General features: G+C 51.9%; 1 protein-coding gene across 1 annotated transcript in view; it reads right to left on the reverse strand.

The window, feature by feature from the left end:
* The window catches only part of SLIT1 (slit guidance ligand 1), a 166,430-nt gene that overhangs the window by 30,882 nt on the left and 114,598 nt on the right, over nt 1-20,950 (reverse strand). The window contains exons 9-21 of the mRNA XM_027112183.1: nt 19,174-19,321; nt 18,499-18,570; nt 17,912-17,983; nt 15,559-15,630; nt 14,690-14,833; nt 7,797-7,960; nt 7,093-7,116; nt 6,818-6,962; nt 6,127-6,201; nt 5,828-5,971; nt 3,204-3,347; nt 2,747-2,913; nt 248-380 (exon numbers count right to left, since the gene is read on the reverse strand). Of these exons, the coding sequence (XP_026967984.1) occupies nt 248-380; nt 2,747-2,913; nt 3,204-3,347; nt 5,828-5,971; nt 6,127-6,201; nt 6,818-6,962; nt 7,093-7,116; nt 7,797-7,960; nt 14,690-14,833; nt 15,559-15,630; nt 17,912-17,983; nt 18,499-18,570; nt 19,174-19,321 (1,504 nt within the window). The remainder of the gene's footprint in view (nt 1-247; nt 381-2,746; nt 2,914-3,203; nt 3,348-5,827; nt 5,972-6,126; nt 6,202-6,817; nt 6,963-7,092; nt 7,117-7,796; nt 7,961-14,689; nt 14,834-15,558; nt 15,631-17,911; nt 17,984-18,498; nt 18,571-19,173; nt 19,322-20,950) is intronic.

Raw genomic sequence — 20,950 nt, forward strand, 5'->3', positions numbered from 1 at the left:
GAGATGATGTGAAGTGGGAAAAGCAATGTAATTTCTTATTTTAAAGGCAGAGCTTAGTTTAACGGGATGAAGCACTTGCCACGGGGGACCCCTGCCGTCAGGTGACTGCAGAGTGGGGGGCGGTCACAGAGAAGCTCAAACCTCCTTGGAACCAGTGTCTCCTGCAAAGCCCTAACTCCAAGCGCCTGTCAGCTAACATCTGCTTTCGGTCGCCCTCTCTTCCTGCCACCAGGCAGGGGTTACTCACAGCTCTGTGGCATTCTTGGGGATGCCCTTGGGCAAGGCCTGCAGGTGCTTGTTGCTGCATCGGACCACGGTGTCCAGGCAGGCGCACTCCTGGGGGCACTGCGGGCGGGGCAGGCAGCCCCCCTCCTCCTGGCCTGGGGAGGAAGGCATGAAGCCACGTCAGCGAGGGGACAGGCCTCCTCAGGGCCTCCTGCAGCCAGGGCCCAGCTCCAGGGCACCTGCGGACAGTGGCCCCGCGCTGACACCACCTTGTGCACTAGTAAGTCTCCTCTCAGCTGCACCCTTCCCCCACCAGGGGCAAAGCCCCTTGGACCTGTTTTGAGCTTAAAATAGGTCTTGGATCCATCTCTTCCACCTCAGCTCTGAGGCGGACCCAGGCACTGCAGAGGAGGAGGATGGCACCCACACCATTTCTTGAGCACCTACTATGTGCCGGACACTGTATCAAACGTAATCTCCTTAACGTATGTAAGGGGAGCAGCCATTACCCCTAGAGTGTGAGCATCACGGGGACAGAGACCTGCACCTCCTTCTCTGTTCACTGAAGGAGCCCAGCACGGAGAGCAGGGCCTGGCACACAGCAGTCTCCAAATTAGGTCAGTTGAATGAAGAAATGAAGGAACTTCTATCTTACTGAGATCTGGAGCGTTTAAATAGCTTGCTCAGGTCAGAAGGCTGATCAGAGGCAATTCAGGGTCTGTACCCAGGTCTGGCTGGCACACAGTCTGAGCCCCTTCTGTCCCACCATCTTTCACAGATTCAATAAATAGTACTGAGCGCCCTCTGTGTGCCTTCCTTCCTTCTGATTGGGTGTAGGAGGGGCGATAAGGACACCACCGTTGGAGTTGCTAGGAAGCAGGTGACAGGGACTGTCGGTTACGGAAGGCGTCTGTGTGGAGGTGCCACGTGAGAAGGATGAACTCACTGAATCCTCACAACATCTCTCTGTGGATGTGCTACTATCAGCCCATTTTAGAGAAAAGGAAACTACGGACAGAGTGATTAAGTAACTTGCCCAAGGTCCGCCAGCCTGGAAGAGGTCCCGCAGCCTGGAATCCAAGCCAGCTGCCTCCAGAGCCTGTTCTCTTGACCACTACGTCCTACTGCCTCTCGGCAGCAACACCTCAAAAATATTCCCATCCTTTCACTCCTAGGAAGTTATTCTAAGGGGAAAAACTGAGTGTATGTACAGAGAGTTACCTATCAGGATGTTCCTGGCAGCACGAGGCATAACAACAGAAGTTTGGAAGCACGTAAATGCCACGCGATGCCTCCAGACAAGGGACTGTCATATTGAGAAGGTACACGGGCAGTACTGCAAGACCCTACGTGTGTCATACGTGGGCACACGAACACTCAGCAAAGATCCAGGGGGCCACACACGGGGTGCTGACAGGAGTCATCTGGGGTGGGGAAGTAGAAAGAGGGACTCATCAATGAGCTTTTTATTCTCCTTCTGGATTGTCCGTTATTTGGGGTTTTGTTTTTAAGGAAATAAAGATGCCTCACTTTGTAAGAAGAAAAATAAAAAGAAACTGTTTCTTGGAAAAAAATAATGCTTTCAAAAAAAATACCTGATGGCATCAGAAAATGTCCAAAATACATAGTTCAGGTTTTTTTTTTTAAAAAAAAGAAACTATGATATAAAATATATATGTGAGAAGTATGGAGTTTTGTTTTGTTTATTTCAGAAGTTCGAAGCCAAACTGCTCTTAGAGAATCCATTGATTTTGTTTAGAAAAATGCCCTGTCATTCTTGGCGTGAAAGCTGAAGCTTCCCACCCAGCACCCCCCTCACTGGCTTGGATGGGCCTGAGAGCTGAACTGCCCCCTGGAAGCAGACTGGAGAGAGGACAGGAGGGGCTGAAGAAGGGGCGTCCAGGACTGGGCAAGATGCAACCTTGTTCTGTCACCTTCGGTAAAAATCTGCTTCCCACAGCTGCCTGTGTGAATGATGCTCTGGGGGCTGGGGTGGAGAATGGAGGGACGGGCGAGATTCTGCATGGGTAGGGAAAGAAAGAAGTGGCCACAGGAGAGAGATGGAGGATTCAGGGCAAAGAGGACATTGGCACAAGAAGTGACCCGCATGTGGAGGAAGGGGTGCCCCCTTGACAGTGTCCTGTTGCACATTACAGACAGGCTGAATCCACTGTCTGGAGTGCTTAGGAATAACCAGGAGGTAGGTCTCTGGGTTAAACGTACTTACATAAAGAAATTACACTAAAATGTTGACTGTGATTTTCTCTGAGTGATGGGCTAATAGGTAACGTTTATTCCCGTCTTTTATCCATATTTTCCCATTTTTTAAACAGTAAGCACATTATTGCTCTTATAATCACACGAAGAAGATCCCACCAGGCAGAGGCAGGCACAGGACTGAGTAGGTCTCCCTGCTCCTCGCCCCTCCCTGTCCACAGAGCCTCCCCTCCCCAGGGGACCCCTCCTCTCTGGGGCATGACCTCTCCCCATCCCCCTGCCACCCAGGGGGCCCATGAGTTACCTTCCTCACACCTGAAGTCGGGGACAGCCACGTCCTGCAGGGGAATCTGCCGCAAGAAATCCGGGTTCTGGCATCGCGGGTTCCCCGTCACGATCTTCCTCCGGCGCAGCCAGTCGCCCAGCCAAGCCAGCTGGCAGTTGCAGTTGAAAGGGTTGGCCAGAAGGTTTCTGGAAGAGGCGGGCGGTATGACCACGAAGACACCCACCAGACTCAGCTGTCCCAGCAAAGCCAGCTCCTGCTCGCCACGTGCTGGCCACACGGCCACCCAACGCTCCCGGACAACCAACCCGCCAAGAGGCAACATTCTAACGTGCAAGGACCCAAACACCCTGAGTCTTTTAAAGTGACCACCGGAGAAGGCCGTGTCCTAAGGTGGTGGATGGGCAGGGCTCCGGGGTTCAGTTCGGATGGCTGGTGCCCAAGCCCCAGGCCCGCCTGCCCTCTGGGGTGCACTTACAGCGTGGAGAGGGCCTGCAGGGTGTCGAAGGCCCCAGGGGAGATGGTGGCGATCTGGTTGTCATAGAGCGAGAGGAGGCGGACGCTGCGCAGCCCCGTGAAGCTGTCATTGTGGATGCAGCTGATGCGGTTGTTCCTCAGCATCCTGGGAGCCGGGAGAGGAGGGGAGAGTCCGTGCCGTGCCCTGCGGCCATCTGCCTGCCCTGTGCTTTGGCCGCCAGCGGCCAGTTCACAAGTTCTCCTCTGGGGGCACTGAGCCACGGAGAGGGGAGCCACAGCGCCAGGATTCTACACACCTGGGCTCCCCTCCAGGCTTTCCCTGCCTCTGAATTGACGGCCTCTCCATCCTGCCCACACAGCCCCCATGCCGAAGACCATCACCCTCACCCCCTGGGTGCCCAGAGCCTCCCCAACCTCGGGCCACACTCCATATCAACACCTGAGACTTTCGTTAAACTTAAACCCGGCCATGTCGCTCTCCAGCCTAAAGCCCGTAGCAGCCTCTAAACTGTCCACAAAATCATGTTTAAACTCTTTACTGTGACATGTGAGCGCCTGCCCAACCCAGCCCCAGAGCAGCACCTGCCCGACTCCCCAAGGATGGACACACCCTCCACTCCTCTGTCCTTCAGGCCTGCTGTCCAGGCCTACATCCCCACACCTTTCCCCGGCTGGATCTCCTTCTAGAATGACTTTCTTCCTCATTTATAGCTGCCAAAGTCTCTGTTCATCCTCAAACATCTGGCTCAATTCCTTTCCCCAAGCAAAAACAAAAACGAAGGCTGACACAGAATAGGCAATTCACAAAAGAAATTAAAATGAGTGAACTAGGTGAGGGAGATTAAAAGGTACAAACTTCCATTACAGGATAAATGAGTCAGCATGAGATGCACAGAAATAAATAAGCAAATAGCTTATGAACATTCACTGAAAAATGTTCAAATCAAGGACATTTAAGTGATAGTGAATCTTTGCCTGCCAAATTACAAAATAATTAAAAATAAAATAATAACAGTAAAGCCCAGGGTTGGCAGGAGGGTGGCAGGACGGGCACTTTCATGCACAGCTGGCAGGAAAACGACTTGGGACCTGCCCAGAGTGCACCTGGTGAGATGTGCCAAAACCCCTGAAAGGGCCCTTCGTGCTTTGACCCCGCAGGTCTACCCTTAGGGATTTATCTGCAAGGTAATAACCCCAGATGAGCACAGAATTTCATAACAAAGATATTAATCACAGCATTGCTTGTAATAAAATTAGAAACAGCCTAAATCTCTAATAATTATCTAATATATAATCTTTCAAAATGATGTTGTAAAAGGAATCGTAAGGATACGTAAAGACACTCACATTCTGTTTAAAGAAAAAACAGATTATTAAATAAAATGTATTCTAGAATTCCATTAAAATATATCTGTGTGTTTGCATGCATGTATGTGGGTGTACGTGTGTGTGCGCGTGTGTGTGTGCGTGTGTGTGTAACTGGAAGGATAGTTGTCTATATCAACAATTAACTGTGGTCAGTGGAGGGGTTACAGGCATTCCTTTTCCTGTGTCCTCACCATCCTTCACGTGCTCCTGCAGGCCCACGGCACCCTCCTTCAAAGAATACTAGGCATGTATAAAAAAGAATGAGGCAGCCCTCTATGAAGAACCTGCCACACTATCTTTACAAGTGAAAAAAAAGCAAGCTGCAAAACACAGTGCATAATAAATCCCCTTGTGTAAAACAGAAAAACAAAACCCCACAGGGAATGCCTCCATGCATTCATTTCCCTTACACAAATGCCATGGCACGTGCTCAGAAAATACATCTATAGCCTTACTGCGGGCTGGGATTTAAATCCAGGCTGGTGGCTTCTAGAGGTGATGTCCACAGTGTAGCCACTAGCCACACGTGGCTGTTTATACTTAATTAAAATGAAACGAAATTCAAAAGTCAGTGCCTCCGTAGCACTGGCCACATTTCAAGTGCTCCATGGCCGCATGTGGCTACCAGATTGGTCAGTGCGGATGTGGGATGTTTCTGTCCCTGTGGTGAGTCTGACGGGACAGCACTGTCTATCGGACGCTCTAAAGGTCTACATGATCATCTGAAGAGCTAGTGCTGCCTGGACAGAGACAGGGGCTCCCTTCAGCGTTCACAGAGGGGTGGATGACCCCAAGATCCCACTCAGTCCTGACGTCTGGAGAGCTCTGCCTGGGCTCTGAGTCATGAGGTCTTAGAATCCCAGGGATGGTGGGAATCCCTCTTCCCCCACCTACACCCACTTGAGTCACCTCTGCAAGGTCCCTGCCACTGTAGCACCAGCCACTCCTGAACTGAAAACACGTGCTATGCTCTTGCAGCCTGACCACGGGGCGATGAGAGGGGACCTCCGGAAGGGCCCTCCTCCCCATCCCTTCACCCGCCATCGACCCCCCACCCTGGGGAACCAGAAGGCAGCCCTCGTCACAGTGACCAACATCTGATGACTGCAGCCAGGGTCCTCAGCCGCGGCCCCCTCAACTCCTGCAAGCTGGGGCCAGGGAAGGAGACTCCCACCCTCGCTCTTCCCTTCCCTTTAACGCAGACGCCCACGCTCTGGCTTGGCTTCTGCCCACCCTGCTCCCCGGCCACACACTCACAGCGTCCTCAGGCCGTCCAGGCCCCGGAACATGCCGCTCCGGATGGACTCCAGCTGGTTGGCGGTCAGGTGCAGCTCGCTCACTGAGGCTGCGCCCTCGAAGGCCCCGTCTTCAATCTCCGACACCTTGTTGTTGCTCAGATTGCTGGGAGAGGATTATGGAGTTCAGGACCCTTTTCCTGCACCCAGCTCCCACGCACGGGAGCCCTGTCCCCGACAGGAGCTACCCCACACCCAGAATTTCCCCTTCCCATCCTGACCGGCATCCTGACTGCACCTTCCGGCCAACGGGGAACTCACATTTTCTTCAGATGGGTGAGTTTTTTAAACATCCCGGTGGCCTCCAGGATGGAAATCTCATTGTTGTTTAATCGTCTGTAAGAAGCAATGAAGGGAACTTTCACATCCATAAATGACAGACGTTAAAGTATCTTCCAAACTGAGACTATTTGGGACTCAAACAAAGGGGACTCCCAGAAGAATTTCTCTGGTGAGATGAATTGATCTATTTCAGAAAAGGCTGGACCAAGAGCTGGGGGGTGAATGGGGATATTTTAACATGAAAAATGCCATGAACTTTACATACATAAATGACAGGCATGTGTAGGTATCTGTGCACATGCATATAAATACGTGCACAAATTTATATTTTTAGAGAAAGAAGAAAAATAAAAGAATGGCTTAGGCTACAACTTTAGCTGATGGAATCAGGTCCCCACAAAGAAAGCAAAAGCAGGATTGAGAGAATCCGCCCTGGTTCAGGCTGGCGACCTGCCCCGCGGGCCAGAGACTGCCTCAGCAGGGCGTGTGGGACTGGGAGTGAGAAGCAGAGGGACCACTTCCTGCTGGACCCAGCAGCTGGCATGCTCCCGGGGTGGGGTCTCCAGTGGTCCCCAAATAGGGCTGCGACAGAGGAAAACACGGAGGAGGGGCGGGAGGGTCCGTGGGAGCTGGGGGCAGGTGAGGGTGTGGTGCAGCTGGGGGCTCTCACAGCTCGGCCGTGGCCTGGGGGATGCGCTCAGGGATCTTGGTGAGCTTCAGGCCGGAGCACTCCACCATGCTGGCCTCGCAGCGGCACTTGTGGGGACAGACCACGTCGCTGTTGCACTCACTGTTCAGCTGGTAATCCTCTGTGCCTGTGGTGAGAGGGTGGGGGCCAGGGGCGGAGGAGTTCCAAGCAGCCCTGCCCAGCCCAGAGTCTCCCGGGCCCCCCTGGCCTCCCACTGCCACAGTCCCATCCAGGCCGGCCTTGGTCCCCCCTCTTACCTGGAATGAAGTACTGTTCTTTGGCTGAGGAGAGAAGCAGAAACGCTACAATGCTGGGATTGTCCAGACCATGCAGGAACAGCCCAGGCCTCAGCCCTGCTGCCCAGCGGAAGCCGCCGCAGGAACCAGGCTCGGGTCACAAACCAGGCCCCAGCGCCCACCCACCCAGCCCCTGTGTGAAGGTCTTGCTACGAACACAGATATTCCTTGCCCAGGCTGATGCAGGGGACAGCACCACACCCAAGGAAACCTCCTCCAGGGAGCACCAAAACCACGGGAACGTTCACACACAACGGCACAGGTGAGGATGGACCAGGATCCGGGCTCAGAAGCCGACCCACACTCTCCCCAGCCAGTTGCCGTTTCTGCTGCCCCAGAGCCTGGAGGAGGCGACCATCTCTCTGAGGAGGGTTCCCAGGCCTCCTGAGTGTCTTAAAAAGCTTGAAAGAGAACTGTCCTGGGAGGAGAGGGACCTGGGTCCTTGCCCGTCCTCTCCGGGGTATCTTCGGCAAGCTCTACCACCTTCCCAGGCCTCAGTAAAACAAGGGGTGGGGAACTGTAGATGCAAGTCTACACTGGGGGCCCGCACCCTCCAGCGTGGGTCCAGAGTGGTCCAGCGCACGCTTGTTGGGACCATCCAGGAACATCACAGGGTCCCTGAGCAGACTGAAGGCGGGCGGGTGGGCGGGCAGGCGGGCAGCTACCTGAGCACCGGAACTTCTTGCTCTTGATCTGCCCGATGCGCTTGTTGGCAAGGCGCCGGGGGCTGGCGCAGCGGGCCCCGCTGGTCTCGATGGGGTTGGTGCGCAGGAAGTCCGCCAGCCACTTGAGGTTACAGTCGCAGATGAAAGGGTTCTGGGCCAGATGCCTGTCCAAAGTGGGCGGATGGGAGATCAGAGACAGAGCCGCACCATTGTGCTCACCACCACCTGGACGGGGCCTCACTGCTTGCTCGTGGCCAGAGCCCACGGGGCGCTGGGGAGAAATGCACCACCTGGGGACAGCACCTGGGGGTGCCCACCACCTGTGGAGAAGTCTTACCAGAGCCTGGTAGTGGGGATGGAACTCCACAGCCTGGAGCTTCCAGCTGTCCCTTCAAGCCTCACTCTGTCCCGTCTCCTTCTACTCACCTGTCCCTCCCTCTGCCCTGTGACAAACAGGAGTGGAAGCAGAAGCAACCCAGAGACCGGCCAGGGCACCCCCGTCCTTCCAAGGGCGAGGTGATGGAATGGACATTAGAGCCCAAGACCTCAGCATCCAGCGGCCTTTGGACCCCGCCGGTGCCATGAGTCCTGGACTGTCCCCTCCCTGTGGCTTTGGGCGGCAGCAGCCTCTTTCCCACAGCCTCTGTCAAGAAGGGGCTGGGGCCAGGGTGGCAAGGCTGGGCCTGCAGCTGGGGTAGGAGGTCTCAAAGTGCCTGCTGCAGCCCCTCAGCTTTCCATGGAATCTCCGCTCCTACCCCAGGCCATAGGGGCTGCCCCCTCTTGACCATTTTACAGGCCATCTCTTGACACAGGGAAACTCAGAAAGCATTACTGAGTAGCTGCTTATTGGGGAACCACTCATATCTTCTTGCTGGCTCCCTGTGTTACCCGCAGGATAAGTGTGGGGCGGGGGCAGCTGACAGGTGATACTAGCTGAGGGAACCCGGGTCACTGTAAGTGACCACAAGGCTGTCTTTCCCATTGGCCCTGACTGCCCTGCAGGCTCAGACCAGCCACATCTGAACCACCTAGCAGCCGGCTTGCCCACCTGTGTCTGGGCCAATGCGGCACTGAGTGCCCTGCTTTCTACACCGAGACAGCCAGGGAAAAGAATCCAGCACCTGGCCTGACTACTGTTCCCAAAAGCCAATGCTTCTGCATGGGGCCAGCTCAGAGGACTCGCCACGCCATGGCTACTCTTCCTCCATCTAATGCCATTAATTCAAGTCATCTACATATTGGCCTCAGCCCAGGCTCCTGCTAGGGCCACACGGCTCTCTCCAAGCAGAGGCACGAGCCCTTGCCCAGAGTCTGTGCTCAGCTCAGCTCAGACCTTGGCCACTCTCTCTCCATTCATCCCCTCCTGGGCTCCGCCCTCTGGCCACTGGTCAGTATGCTTGGTGACAGCTTTCCCTGCCCAGCTGTCCTTGCCACTCCCCTTTGCAGCGCCCGCCCCACTTTCCTGCCTGAGTCCTGGCTCCTCTCAGCTCCACCAGGTGGGCCAGGCCCCTCCCACCCCTTCTGCATCCCGTTGGATGGTTTGTTTCCCCGATTTAAACTGCCAATTTGCACAGCGACGATGTGCATGCTGACTCCCCAGGGCAGAGTTCGTAGCTAATCTAAAGTACACCAGGATTCAGGGATTGCTCTGGGATCCTTCCACCCGCCCCATCCACATCTATTTGTGCCTTAGGACACAGCCTCTGCCTGAACGAATTGCTTCCCTCTATCACAATCTTGGCAGAAAACTCTGTTTAAAATCAACTCAATTATGTTGTTCAGGCACGTATTAAAATGTCCAAGGGGTGCAGAGTAGAATACATCCTTTTTAAGAACAGGCTATTTTTGTCAAAAGCAACCTACAAAACTTGAATCACCCACCGAGGCAACTGGCTTCTGTATAAACTTAAGTATCTGACATAAAGTAGAATTTTTAGAAGGTGTAAAGAGCAGGGAACTGGGGAGAGAAAATGCTCAGGAGGAAGAAAAAAATCTGCTTGGGAAAAGATAATTATGTTAAAGGCACACCCAGAAAGAGGCTGCACATGTGGCCAGACAATTATCTCCATGCACATTTCTGATAGTGGAAGGTAGAAGGGGAGACCGATTCCCAGTCTCTTTCTTGGATTAAGAATTAAGAAGTCACAACTAAAAATCTTTTGGGCAGATACTCAACATCATTAGTCAAATTAAACCCACAATGAGCTACCACTTCAAACCCACTAGGATGGCTGTAATCATAAAGAAAACCGATACCAAGTGTGGGCAAGGATGTAGAGAAATTGGAACCTTCATAACATTGCTGGCGGGGATGTAAAATGTAGAGCCACTTTGGAAACCAGTGGCGGTTTCTTAAAAGGTTAAACGTAAATTTCCCATGTGACCCAGAAATTCCAAGAGAAATGAAACCCTTTGTCCTCACAAAGATGTGTAAGAAAATGTTCACAGCAGCATTATTCATAATGGTCCCAAAGTGGGAATGATCCAAATGTCCAACAGTGAGGAGGGATAAACAAAATGTGCGTGCAATGGAAAACTGTTTGGCAATAAAAAGGAACAAATACTGTTATTGGGTTGGCCAAAAAGTGCCTTCGGTTTTTAAGTAAAAATAAAAGACACATTTTTCATTTTCACCAAGAACTTTATTAAACAATGTATTCACCCTTTTGTTCCACTACCTTCTGCCATTTTTCAGGCAACTTCGTAATTCCATCTTCCCAAAAGTTTTTATCTTTTTGAGCAAAAAACTGTTCCAGGTGCTTTTTACAATCTTCCAGGGAATTGAAATTTTTTCCATTAAGAGAATTTTGTAAAGACTGAAATAAATGAAAATCCAAAGGCAGATGAATCAGAACTACCCAGCCAAGCTGTAACAGTTTTTGCCTGGTCATCAAAGAAACATGCGTTCTTGTGTTATCCTGATGAAAGACTATGCGTTTTCTGTTGACTAATTCTGGACGCTTTTTGTTGAGTACCACTTTCACTTGGTCTAATTGGGAGCAGTACTTGTTGGAATTAATCGTTTGGTTTTCCGGAAGGAGCTCATAATAGAGGACTCCCTTCCAATCCCACCATATACACAACATCACCTTCTTTGGATGAAGACCAGCCTTTGGTGTGGTAGGTGGTGGTTCATTTCGCTTGCCCCATGATATCTTCTGTTCCACATTGTTGTACAGTATCCACTTTTCATTGCCCGTCACAATTTGTTTTAAAAACGGAACGTTTTCATTACGTTTCAGTAGAGAATCGCATGCGGAAATATGGTCAAGAAGTTTTTTTTCTCTTAACTTATGTGGAACCCAAACATCAAAGCAATTAACATAACCAAGCTGGTGCAAATGATTTTCAACGCTTGATTTGGACATTTTGAGTATGTCGGCTATCTTCCTCATGGTATAACGTTGATTGTTCTCAATTATTGTTTCAATTTGATCGCTATAAACTTCAACCGGTCTACCCAACCGTGGAGCATTGTCCAGCAAGAAATCTCCAGCACAAAATTCCGCAAACCACTTTTGACACATTCGATCAGTCACAGTACCTTCTCCATACACTGCACAAATCTTTTTGTGCGTTTCAGTTGCTTTTTTTACTTTCTTGAAATAATGAAGCACAGTATGCCAAAAATGTTGTTTTTGTTCTTCCATCTTCAATATTGAAATGGCTACACAAAAATTCACCAATTTTGATAAGTTTTTTAAAAAATGCACGCTGATATGACAGCTGTCACAATACAGTCTAACAAAATTGTTTCGAATGAAGTTAAAGACAACTAAGTGCTACTAGAGCCATCTTACAGAAAACACCGAACGCACCTTTCGGTCAACCCAACACATACTTGCAATATGAAGGAATCTCAAAAACATTATGCTAAGCAAAAGAAGTCGGTCACAAAAGATATATCACATAAGTCCATTTTTATGGACTATCTAGAAAAGGCAAATCTATAGAGACAGAAATTAGATTAGTGCTTGCCTGGGGTTAGGCTGGAAATAGGAACTGATTGCAAATGGGCACAAGGGATTTTGGGGGGTAATGGAAGACGTTCTAAAATTGAATTGTAGTGATAGTTGAACAACTGTAAATTTACTAAAAATCACTGAATTGTACACTCAGAACAGGTGAATTTTATGGTATGTAAGTTATACCTCATTCAAGCTTTAAAAAAATTTTTTTTTAATCTCTTGGGGCAAGTAAAACTACAGAATCAACGCTGTGACACATGGCACTCGGCCACAGATCTTGGAGCTATAAACAAGTCAAGCAAGATTTTGTAAGTTGAAATCCGCTCGGTTCTGACATAAGACTCGGCCAAGGGTTTAACTATCTGAGGCTGTAATAACAATGTCTGATTGTACCTTGGATTTGCTTTTTTTTTTTTTTTTGCGGTACGCGGGCCTCTCACTGTTGTGGCCTCTCCCGTTGCGGAGCACAGGCTCCGGACGCGCAGGCTCAGCGGCCATGGCTCACGGGCCCAGCTGCTCCGTGGTATGTGGGATCTTCCCGGACCGGGGCACGAACCTGTGTCCCCTGCATCGGCAGGCGGACTCTCAACCACTGCGCCACCAGGGAAGCCCGGATTTGCATTTTTTAAAATTCTTGTTCTAAATTGTACTTCAGTTGTCAATATATAAGAGTTGTTCACGAAGTTCAGTCTTGCTTTACAGCCTTAACAATGAGGTCAATTCTTAGGGTAAAAGCACAATTTAGGGGCAAGTTAACTAACTTCTCAGCGCCAGTGAAGAGATGCCTGAGACCAAATCCCTGCTCTACTAGATGCTATGTGACCTAGGGTGAGTCTGCCTCTGCCTCAGTTTCCTTATAAGTAAGGCAAGGATGAGAGAACCTTCATTCATAGGTCATTGTAAGTATTAAGTAAGATAATACACGCAAAGAACAGTGTCCTGGCCTTCAGTAATAAACCGCGGTGACTATCGCTATTATCAGTATTACTACTATTACCATCTCTCCTATGGGAAACCTTCCTGTTCTAACACTCTGCTCCAGCTTTGTGCCCTACTACTGCCTTGGTGGAAGTGGCCAAGATCTCAGGGATGGTACCTAGGAGGGCAGAAGCACTCCTGAAATCCAGCCAGGTAAATGGACACAGACAGAGCCGCCCCTGGTGAGCACAATCCATTTGATGTACTAGCTCCCCTTCCACCCTGAAAGCGAGACAGCTCCTCACATGAGACGCTCAGCCCCATTCTCCATCCCCAAGGCTTTCCTGCGTGTGTGTCCCCGGCCCTGAAATCTCCGTAGTGCATTTCTCTCAGATGTTCTGCCAGCTTCGTGAAATAATCCACCTTTCCAATGTCTCCCTGTGACATCTCATTTCACATACTTGGCAAGATTTCCCCGTGGTGCTCCCTCCCCCTGTCCCTGGCTATAAGTAAATTAATTAGCAGTAGTGGGCTGCCGGCGGGTATGTGGGCTCTAATGAGTTTGTCTTCATGGCTGACATCCCTGCTGACGTGCAGGGTCCCAAGGGAGCAGGAACTGTGCCTTCTACTCGATCTGTTTCACACTCATCCCAGCACTCGTGCTGACAGAGGGCACTGCACAGCGGGTAAACAGTGGCAGGGCTGGCAACGACAACAATGGCCACGGTAATATTAATAATAAATGCCCATCAGGCACGCACCACAGGACCCACGGGTCAGCACGCTGAGTCACACTGCAGGCTCAGAACTAAAGATGTGGAATGTAGTGCCTGAGTTTAACCAAATAGTAGAAGAGAAGTTTCCCTATACAGAAGCCTTCCAGCTAAAAAATAAGGACTCCTTTAAAGCGTAACCGCAACAGCATTATCAAATGAAGAAGGAATGTTAGAATTCACATATCACCATTTCAGGATCCCTAATGAACAAGTGGGTCTAGGCGTTGAAATCAATGACTGTGTTTATTACAAAAAAAAAAAAAAAAAAACAGGTATCTTGAGCCTCCTGTTGAAAGTACACAATACTATGAAGTCATCTTGCCAGAAAAAGAAAAAATAACTGAACCTGACCCAAGCTCCTAGATGAAATTTCCTATCTGCAGGACCTAGAGAGAACAGAGGAACACGTGAAACTACACCACAGGGGATGCAATAAGCAAATCCAGACTGTGGGGAGCTCTATGGATCCAGTAAAGCAGTGTCTTCAACAAATAACATGCAAGGAAAATGGAAATGGAGACCACACCCACAGATTAAAAACTTAAGTAACACATCAACCAGTATCTGCCAATTGTACTGCATAGGCATTTACTTATTTCTTTGTTTATCTATCTATTTATTTATGAGGGAGGGGATTTTAAAATGCTTTTAATTTTTTAAAAAATTTTAATGCACAGAAATCTCTTGCATTCCTATACACTAACGATGAAAAGTCTGAAAGAGAAATTAAGGAAACAATCCCATTTACCATTGCAACAGAAAGAATAAAATGCCTAGGAATAAACCTTCCTGGAATTGTTGCTCTTCTAATTTTTAATTTATAATCAGCATTGCTGTCACTTTATTTCATTTAAAACATTATCAAGTGCCAGATGCACTATTATTTTATGTATTATCAAGAAAGAACAAAATGCTGCCCATTAAACATGCCATCAATTGTCATATGCATCCCAGTTCCACATTCCTATGAAGAAGATGATATCCACATTTTATGAATGAGTAAACTGAGCCCCAGAGAAGCTAATTAACTTGCCCAGGGCCACACAGCCAATAAGGAGCATAGCTGGAATCTGAACCCAGGTTTGTCTAACCCAGAATCTGTCCTCTACCAGAGGCCATACCTGGTGAGCCAAAGGCACAGGCCAAGACCGCTGCCTGTACCTGGAGGCTGTTACCTCCCCTAGGTCCACCTGCTGGGGTGGGCGGAGGGGGAGGGCAAGAGGGCACTCACAAGGTCTGGATGGCCCGCAGGGAGGTGAAGGTGCCCTTGGCGAGACTCTGGATCTTGTTGTCATACAGGGAGAGCAGTGAGAGGTTCTGCAGGTCCTGGAAGGTGTTGGGCCGGATGCAGTTGATCTTGTTGGCATTCAGGAGCCTGTGGGCAGAGCCAGGGCCAGGTGGTGAGGGGAGAGGCACAGAATTGGACTCATCATGTCCTGGGCACCTTCCTAGGTGCCAAGCACGCGTTATGTCAGGGAGGAGTCCACGGAAGCAGGTGCAGGGGATCTGGCCCTCTGGGTGTCCACTCCACACAGAGGAGCTCCGGCTGCCTTCTCTGTGCACAGGGACCATTTAGTCCCCCATGCTTCTCTCTTTCAAGGAACTGCTAGAGGTGCCCAATGGGATTCTGAGACAGCAGAGAGCACAGTGGTCAAGTCACCTCCCAAAGGCATTTGGGGGTATCCTTCTCCTCCCCTTCTGCTGGGTTTCCCAGGAGCTGAGAGGGAGCATTTGGCTTCTGTGTTTCTTGGGTCCTGGGAGAGAATCCTTGCCTGAACGCTCAGCGCTCAAGGAGGCTGACCTGGGCCTGGGTGTCCTCCTGCAGCAGACAGCTCTGTCCCCAACCACACCGAGCTCAGCAGGAACACAGTTCGCATCTCAGCGGCCTCTCAGCTCGGGCGTCCTGCAATCAGCTCTGCATCCACCTCTGCCTCCCTCTCTGGCCTCTGCAGAGCCCCCTAGACTCTCACAGCCTTGCCAGACCTGCCATCCCCCAAGGTCCTTGCCTCCCACACCCCAAAGAGGCCGAAAGAGAGGCCGGAGGAATACTGCCCCCCCTCCATGGGTCCCACCCAAGGTCACTCGCATTTGGGTCCTTACAGGAGCTGTAGGGTGAACAGGCCTCCAAACACTCCCCGGGGGAGGTCTGTGATCTTGTTCCCATAGAGGACCCTGGAGAGAAGGCAGCAGAAAGGAGAGTTAGAGGACAGCCCGGCAGGCCGGGGCACAGCTCTGCAAGTCCTGCCCACACAATGGTGCCACCCCTATGCCTTTCACATGCCAGGTCCCAGCAGTGTAGGCTTGTTATAACAGTGGCCAGCAGATGGCAGTAAAGTGCGACAGGAAGGGGTCGCCGGTCCCTACTCTGCACAAAGGTACCCTATGGGCTAGAGGCAGCATGATCCCCATCACTGCGGGAGCACCCCTCCCTCACTCTGCCCTCACACACGGATCCCACAGAAGCCTGTAAGGGCCCCTCCGGGGAACCTCATGGGAAATTAACCTGGTTGGGGATCCAAAAGGAGATTGTTCAAAGAGAAGAAAATCCCTAGGGCAGGAAAAATTAACATATTTTCAGGGAATTACAAGCAAAAACTGGAATGCCAGAAGGCACGTGCGGTATGAGCTCCAGCACGTCAAGCGAGTCTTTCCAGCACAGACAAAACACCAGAAGGAAACAGACCAAAGTGTTAGCTGCGCTGAGATCTGGCGGCAGGACTGCGAGTGGGTTGTTTCATGCTTTAGAATTTTCAAAGTTTTCTACATGGAGCATGAATTCCATATATAATCAGAAAAAATGCAAAGGTTCAAAAAAGACAGGCAGGCAAAAATGGGTTCAGACAGATGGTGAAAGCGTCATGGGGCCTGGGGAGGGGGGTGCATTACGTTCCAATCTCACAAGCGGCACCCCCAGCCACCCCCAGAAACATTCTGTCTGAGTAAAAGCAGAGTGCGCCATCTCTGAGATGGTTCTTGGAGGACGGCGTAGCAGCAGCTAAGTAGGATCCGGGCTGGCCCATGTGGAGAGCTCCAGTGTGGCTCGAGTGGAGGAAACAAACGGGACCGTAGCTTGGATTTTACGCAGCCAGCACCAGGAAGCCTCTGAGACATCATCAGACTCCCACTGGAAAGATCCCCCCGTCTGCTGTGTGGAGTAATGCAGGGGGCAGGCATTGAGGCAGGGGTACCAGGTCAGGGCCTGACCAGGCGGACACTGCCAATGTCCACTTTTTGCATGACCTCGGCATGAAAGTTCCTATATGGTGAGGGGGCGGCTGCGACCATATACCCATGAGCAACAGGAACCCACTTAGATGGGCTACTGTCATGTTCCAATTTAGGAGGAGATTCACTCACTTTTCAGAGGAAGACCCTGCATTTTGGCAGCCACCTTCAGGATCTCTCAGCCAAGGACAGTGACCCATCCCAGGCTGTCGTGTACAGCTGTGTAGGTTGCACACTGCACAGTTTTAGGGGTGCCATTCCCAGCGGCCCCACGCACTACCCTGCACTCTAGTCCAAGAGAAGAGGGTGCACACAGAAGACACTGAGCTAGCGGCCTCCTGCACTGCCCCAGGGGAAGTTCCATTCTGTTCCACTTCCTAGGCCCCGAATCAACGCCCAGCCCGTGTCCAGCGCTGCCGAGGGACGGGTGAAAATACTCATTCCTAAGACAAATGAATGGCCTCCATCAACAGGGAGCCAGCCTGACTATAGGACACCCTGAGTTCACTCTGTATGGAGACAAAGTACCATGGGACCTCAGAGAGTGAGGGGCTTAGTGACCCTGGGAGAGCGAGCAAGGGTTCTTGGAAAAAGAGATGAAGTAACATTCCCGAGATTAATTTTCAATGCCGCACAACGTTTTGTAGATTGATGGATCCCCAGCAAACTGTTGAGGGAAAGGAAATACTGGACAGGGTGGGGGAGGCAGGGGAGGCAGGAAACACTCGTCACAATCACTCATTACAACTTGAGATCAGAGCACGTTTGGGACAAAAGATGTAAGCTGAGGCAGATTTCACAACTGGAGCTGGTAGTTGCCACCATTATAGGACCCAGGCAAGGCTTAGGAGAACGGAGTGCTGGGCCTCCGTGGGGAGGTGGGGCCCACATGAAGGCTGGGCTGAGTCAGATGACTGCCACAAAGAAGGCTGGGAAAATCCCTACCGCAGAAGGGAGAGCATCACAGCTGTCAGGGGCAACAGCTCTGCCTAGCTTTTCCATGCACTCAGCCCTTGACTCCCTCCTCCCCCTCCCAGCTGCAGAGGATCCACAAAGAGGAAGGGAAAGCTGGGTACAGCCACCCTGGTCACTGCAGCCAGAGGGAGACCCACTGAGGCTGTCTGTGCTCCTTCTCTAGCGCCCACCAGAGGGGCCCTGAGCCCTGGGCCCTGCCAGCCTCCTTGGGGGGTGCCCTGGACCACTGCAGAGCCTTGGCACTGCTACTCACAGCGAGTTCAGGGACCGGAGGCCCTGGAAGGCGTCGGGTGCAATCTCCGAGATCTGGTTGTTGCTCAAGTCTCTGCAAGGCGGGCAGAGGAGAGACGGTGGCTGAATCTCTCAGTGGCCACCAAGTCCTGCCTGTCCCCCCTACCTCCCAGACACCACAGGAGGGCAGGGGTTTCTTTGAAATTAGGAAAGAGAAGGGCCAGTTCCCCATCCACCCGAAAAACCCACGACTGGCCACTATTTCCCTGTGCAATCCAAGGGTCATGCACAGGTGGGTACCCTAGCTTTCCCCTACACACACCCCTCACAGCCTCAACTGCTTCTGTGGGTGCCCAAGCTGAAATGGTCAGCTCTGGTCACGTGCCAGACTCGGACTCAGCATCCAATTTAGGCCGCAAGGCAGCCCTTCGAGGAGGTCGCACCACCGCCATCCCCATGTCACAGGTGAGCCTGGTAGGAAGGCCAGATGATGGCTTTGCCAGGGGCTCAGCCACGGCAGGCAGAGTCAGGACCTGCCCCGGGGCTGTGGCCTGCCTGCTCCAGGCTCAGCCCCATGCTGACCCCCAGGAAACAGCAGGAGGCACTCACATCCTCCGAAGCTTTCTGTAGGGAGAGAAGGCTCCGGGGGGGATGGACTTGATCCCATTGAGCTCCAGGCGGCTGCAGAGAGAGAACACAGAGGAAGGACAAGGGCACGTCACCCCACCCCCGCCGTTGCCCAAACCAGGCCCTTTGCCCGCCAGCCCCTGCTCCCACCCTCCATCTGGAGGTAGGGGGGCTGTTACAGGCAGAGAAAAGGGACAGGTTTTCGAGCTCCATTATTCCAGGCTGCCATGGCTGAAAGGGGCTCACCAATGATGCTAATACTAAGAAACCAATTCTTTTAATTTTTTTTTGGCCGCACCACGGGGCTTGCAGGATCTTAGTTCCCCGACCAGGGATCGAACCCGTGCCCCCTGCAGTGGAAGCGAGGAGTCTTAACCACTGGAACGCCAGGGAAGTCCCTAAGAAATCAATTCTAGCAGACTCACCCAGCTGGGCTGGACAGATGGACCACAGAGGGATACGCCTCTCCAACCCTCCAGAGTTGCCAGCCTTGGGCAGACAACTCGGCCCAGCTGAGGCAAAGCATGTCTTCTCCGTTTGCACTGAGGGGCCTCAGGGCAAGCCTTGGGGTAGCGCCTGCACTGGCTCTTCACTGGCCCACCACAGCCTGGCCTGGCCGGAGGGGTGCATCCCAGCGCCTGCCCTGCCTGTACTCACATCTCCGTCATGGTCTCGGGCAGGTTGGCGGGGATGGCGGTGAGGCCTTTGCCACGACAATCCACAATGCCGTTGCTACAGGTGCACATGGCTGGGCAGGAGCCGGAGGAGAGGGTGCAGGAGGGCACGTGCCCTGCCTCCCCCTGGCCTGTGGAAACAGTGGGCTGTGACCTCAGGGAGCCCTGGGCCAGGACCTCCCTTCCCAGATACGGACTGATGGATGGGGACAAGGTGCTTCTCTAAATGAGGATGAACCAGAGGAGATCACCAAGGACCATGATGTAACTCTGCAGGTGCCTGGTACATAGCAGATACTTGTTTGCTGAACTTGAATCCGAACATAACTGTGCTACATGAGCATGTGATTTGCACGCTAGGAAATCCTACCCTCAGTTCTGAGGCTCCAGGCTCTAGTCCAAGTCACTCAACACTTCTGGCCTGAGTATGACAAGGACCATGTTTATTGAGTGCTTACTCTGTGCCACATGCCATAATAAGCGTCGTACATGCAGTATCTCATTGAATCCTACTGCAAAGAGCATGACATCATTGTGGCCACTTTACAGGTGAGAAAACTGAGTCCTCAACATTAATTAATTAGCACATGAAATTCACACACCCTCCACGTTAATTAATAGCACATGGAATCTCACCACATAGGTGGTGAGATCAGGGTGAAGCCCAGTGTCTGATGTTAAGGACCCACACTTTTTAAAACCGAGGTATCGTCGGTTATAACAAGTGCACCATCGTAAGTGTATAGCTGGCTGCATTTCCACATGTGGGTACGGCCACAGAACCGCCCCCCCGCCGACATGGAAGGTTCCCTCATGCTCCTTCCCTGAGGCAGCCGCTATTCTGAGACCTGTCACCAAAGATCTGCTCTGCTTGTCTGTGGACTGCACATAAAGGAAAGCCGACGGCAGGCTCTCTTGCATCTGGCCTCTTGCACTCAACGTAAAATCTCCGAGATTTGCCCATGTTGCTGTGTAGTTTGTTCTTTTCTATTGCTGACTCATAGTCTATTGTACGGATATGCCATCATTGGCTAATCCAGTCTCCTGTTGGTGGACATTTGGGCAATCTCCAAGCCTGGGATATTATGAAAAACACTGCTTGGATGTTCTTGGACATGTGTTTGGCAGAACGTGTGCACATACCTAGCAGTGGAGCTGCAGAATCACGTCTCACACACGCCGCAGCCCTGAGCACGGCGGTGTTTGAGCGCAGTCTCGGGGGGCTGCCGGTGCTGAGGAGGAGGGGACAGCCCCCCCACCCCCGAGCCTCACCCTGAGGAGAGGAGGCCGAGCTCTGTGTGGCTGGCGGGCTCAGATCCACAGGCTTGGGAGGAGCGGGCAGCCCCTAATCCTCTGTCACGGATCTGTGAGCCGGTCATTCACTCAGCAAACATCCCTTGAGCATCTATCTCTCTGTGTCAAGTGTGAGCACAGTACTAAGAAATGGCCAGAGAACACAGCACACGTACCCATGTTTTCATGGACTTTGCGATCAGTCTATGCGGGACTCCCTCTGGGGCCAGGGAAGGCTCCCTGGGCCCTGCAGGTTGAGAAGGGAGCAGCAAGGCGGGGAGGATGTAACCAGCAGGGAAACAGCCTGCCAGGAGGCCAGGGTGGGAGGCACCTGCTCCCGGGGGCAGAGGCAGGCACGACTGAGATGCAACAGTGAGGAAGCCACCAGGCAGAGGAGGCACAGATGACCTCGTCCAGCCTCGCAGAGCTGGAGGGCAGTTTGGACACCCCTAGGAGCACTGAAAGGC

This window comes from Aethalodelphis obliquidens, unplaced genomic scaffold (assembly GCF_003676395.1).
Source record: "Aethalodelphis obliquidens isolate GAN/ISIS:26980383/991018 unplaced genomic scaffold, ASM367639v1 scaffold11, whole genome shotgun sequence".
In the NCBI taxonomy this organism is placed as follows: Eukaryota; Metazoa; Chordata; class Mammalia; order Artiodactyla; family Delphinidae; genus Aethalodelphis; species Aethalodelphis obliquidens.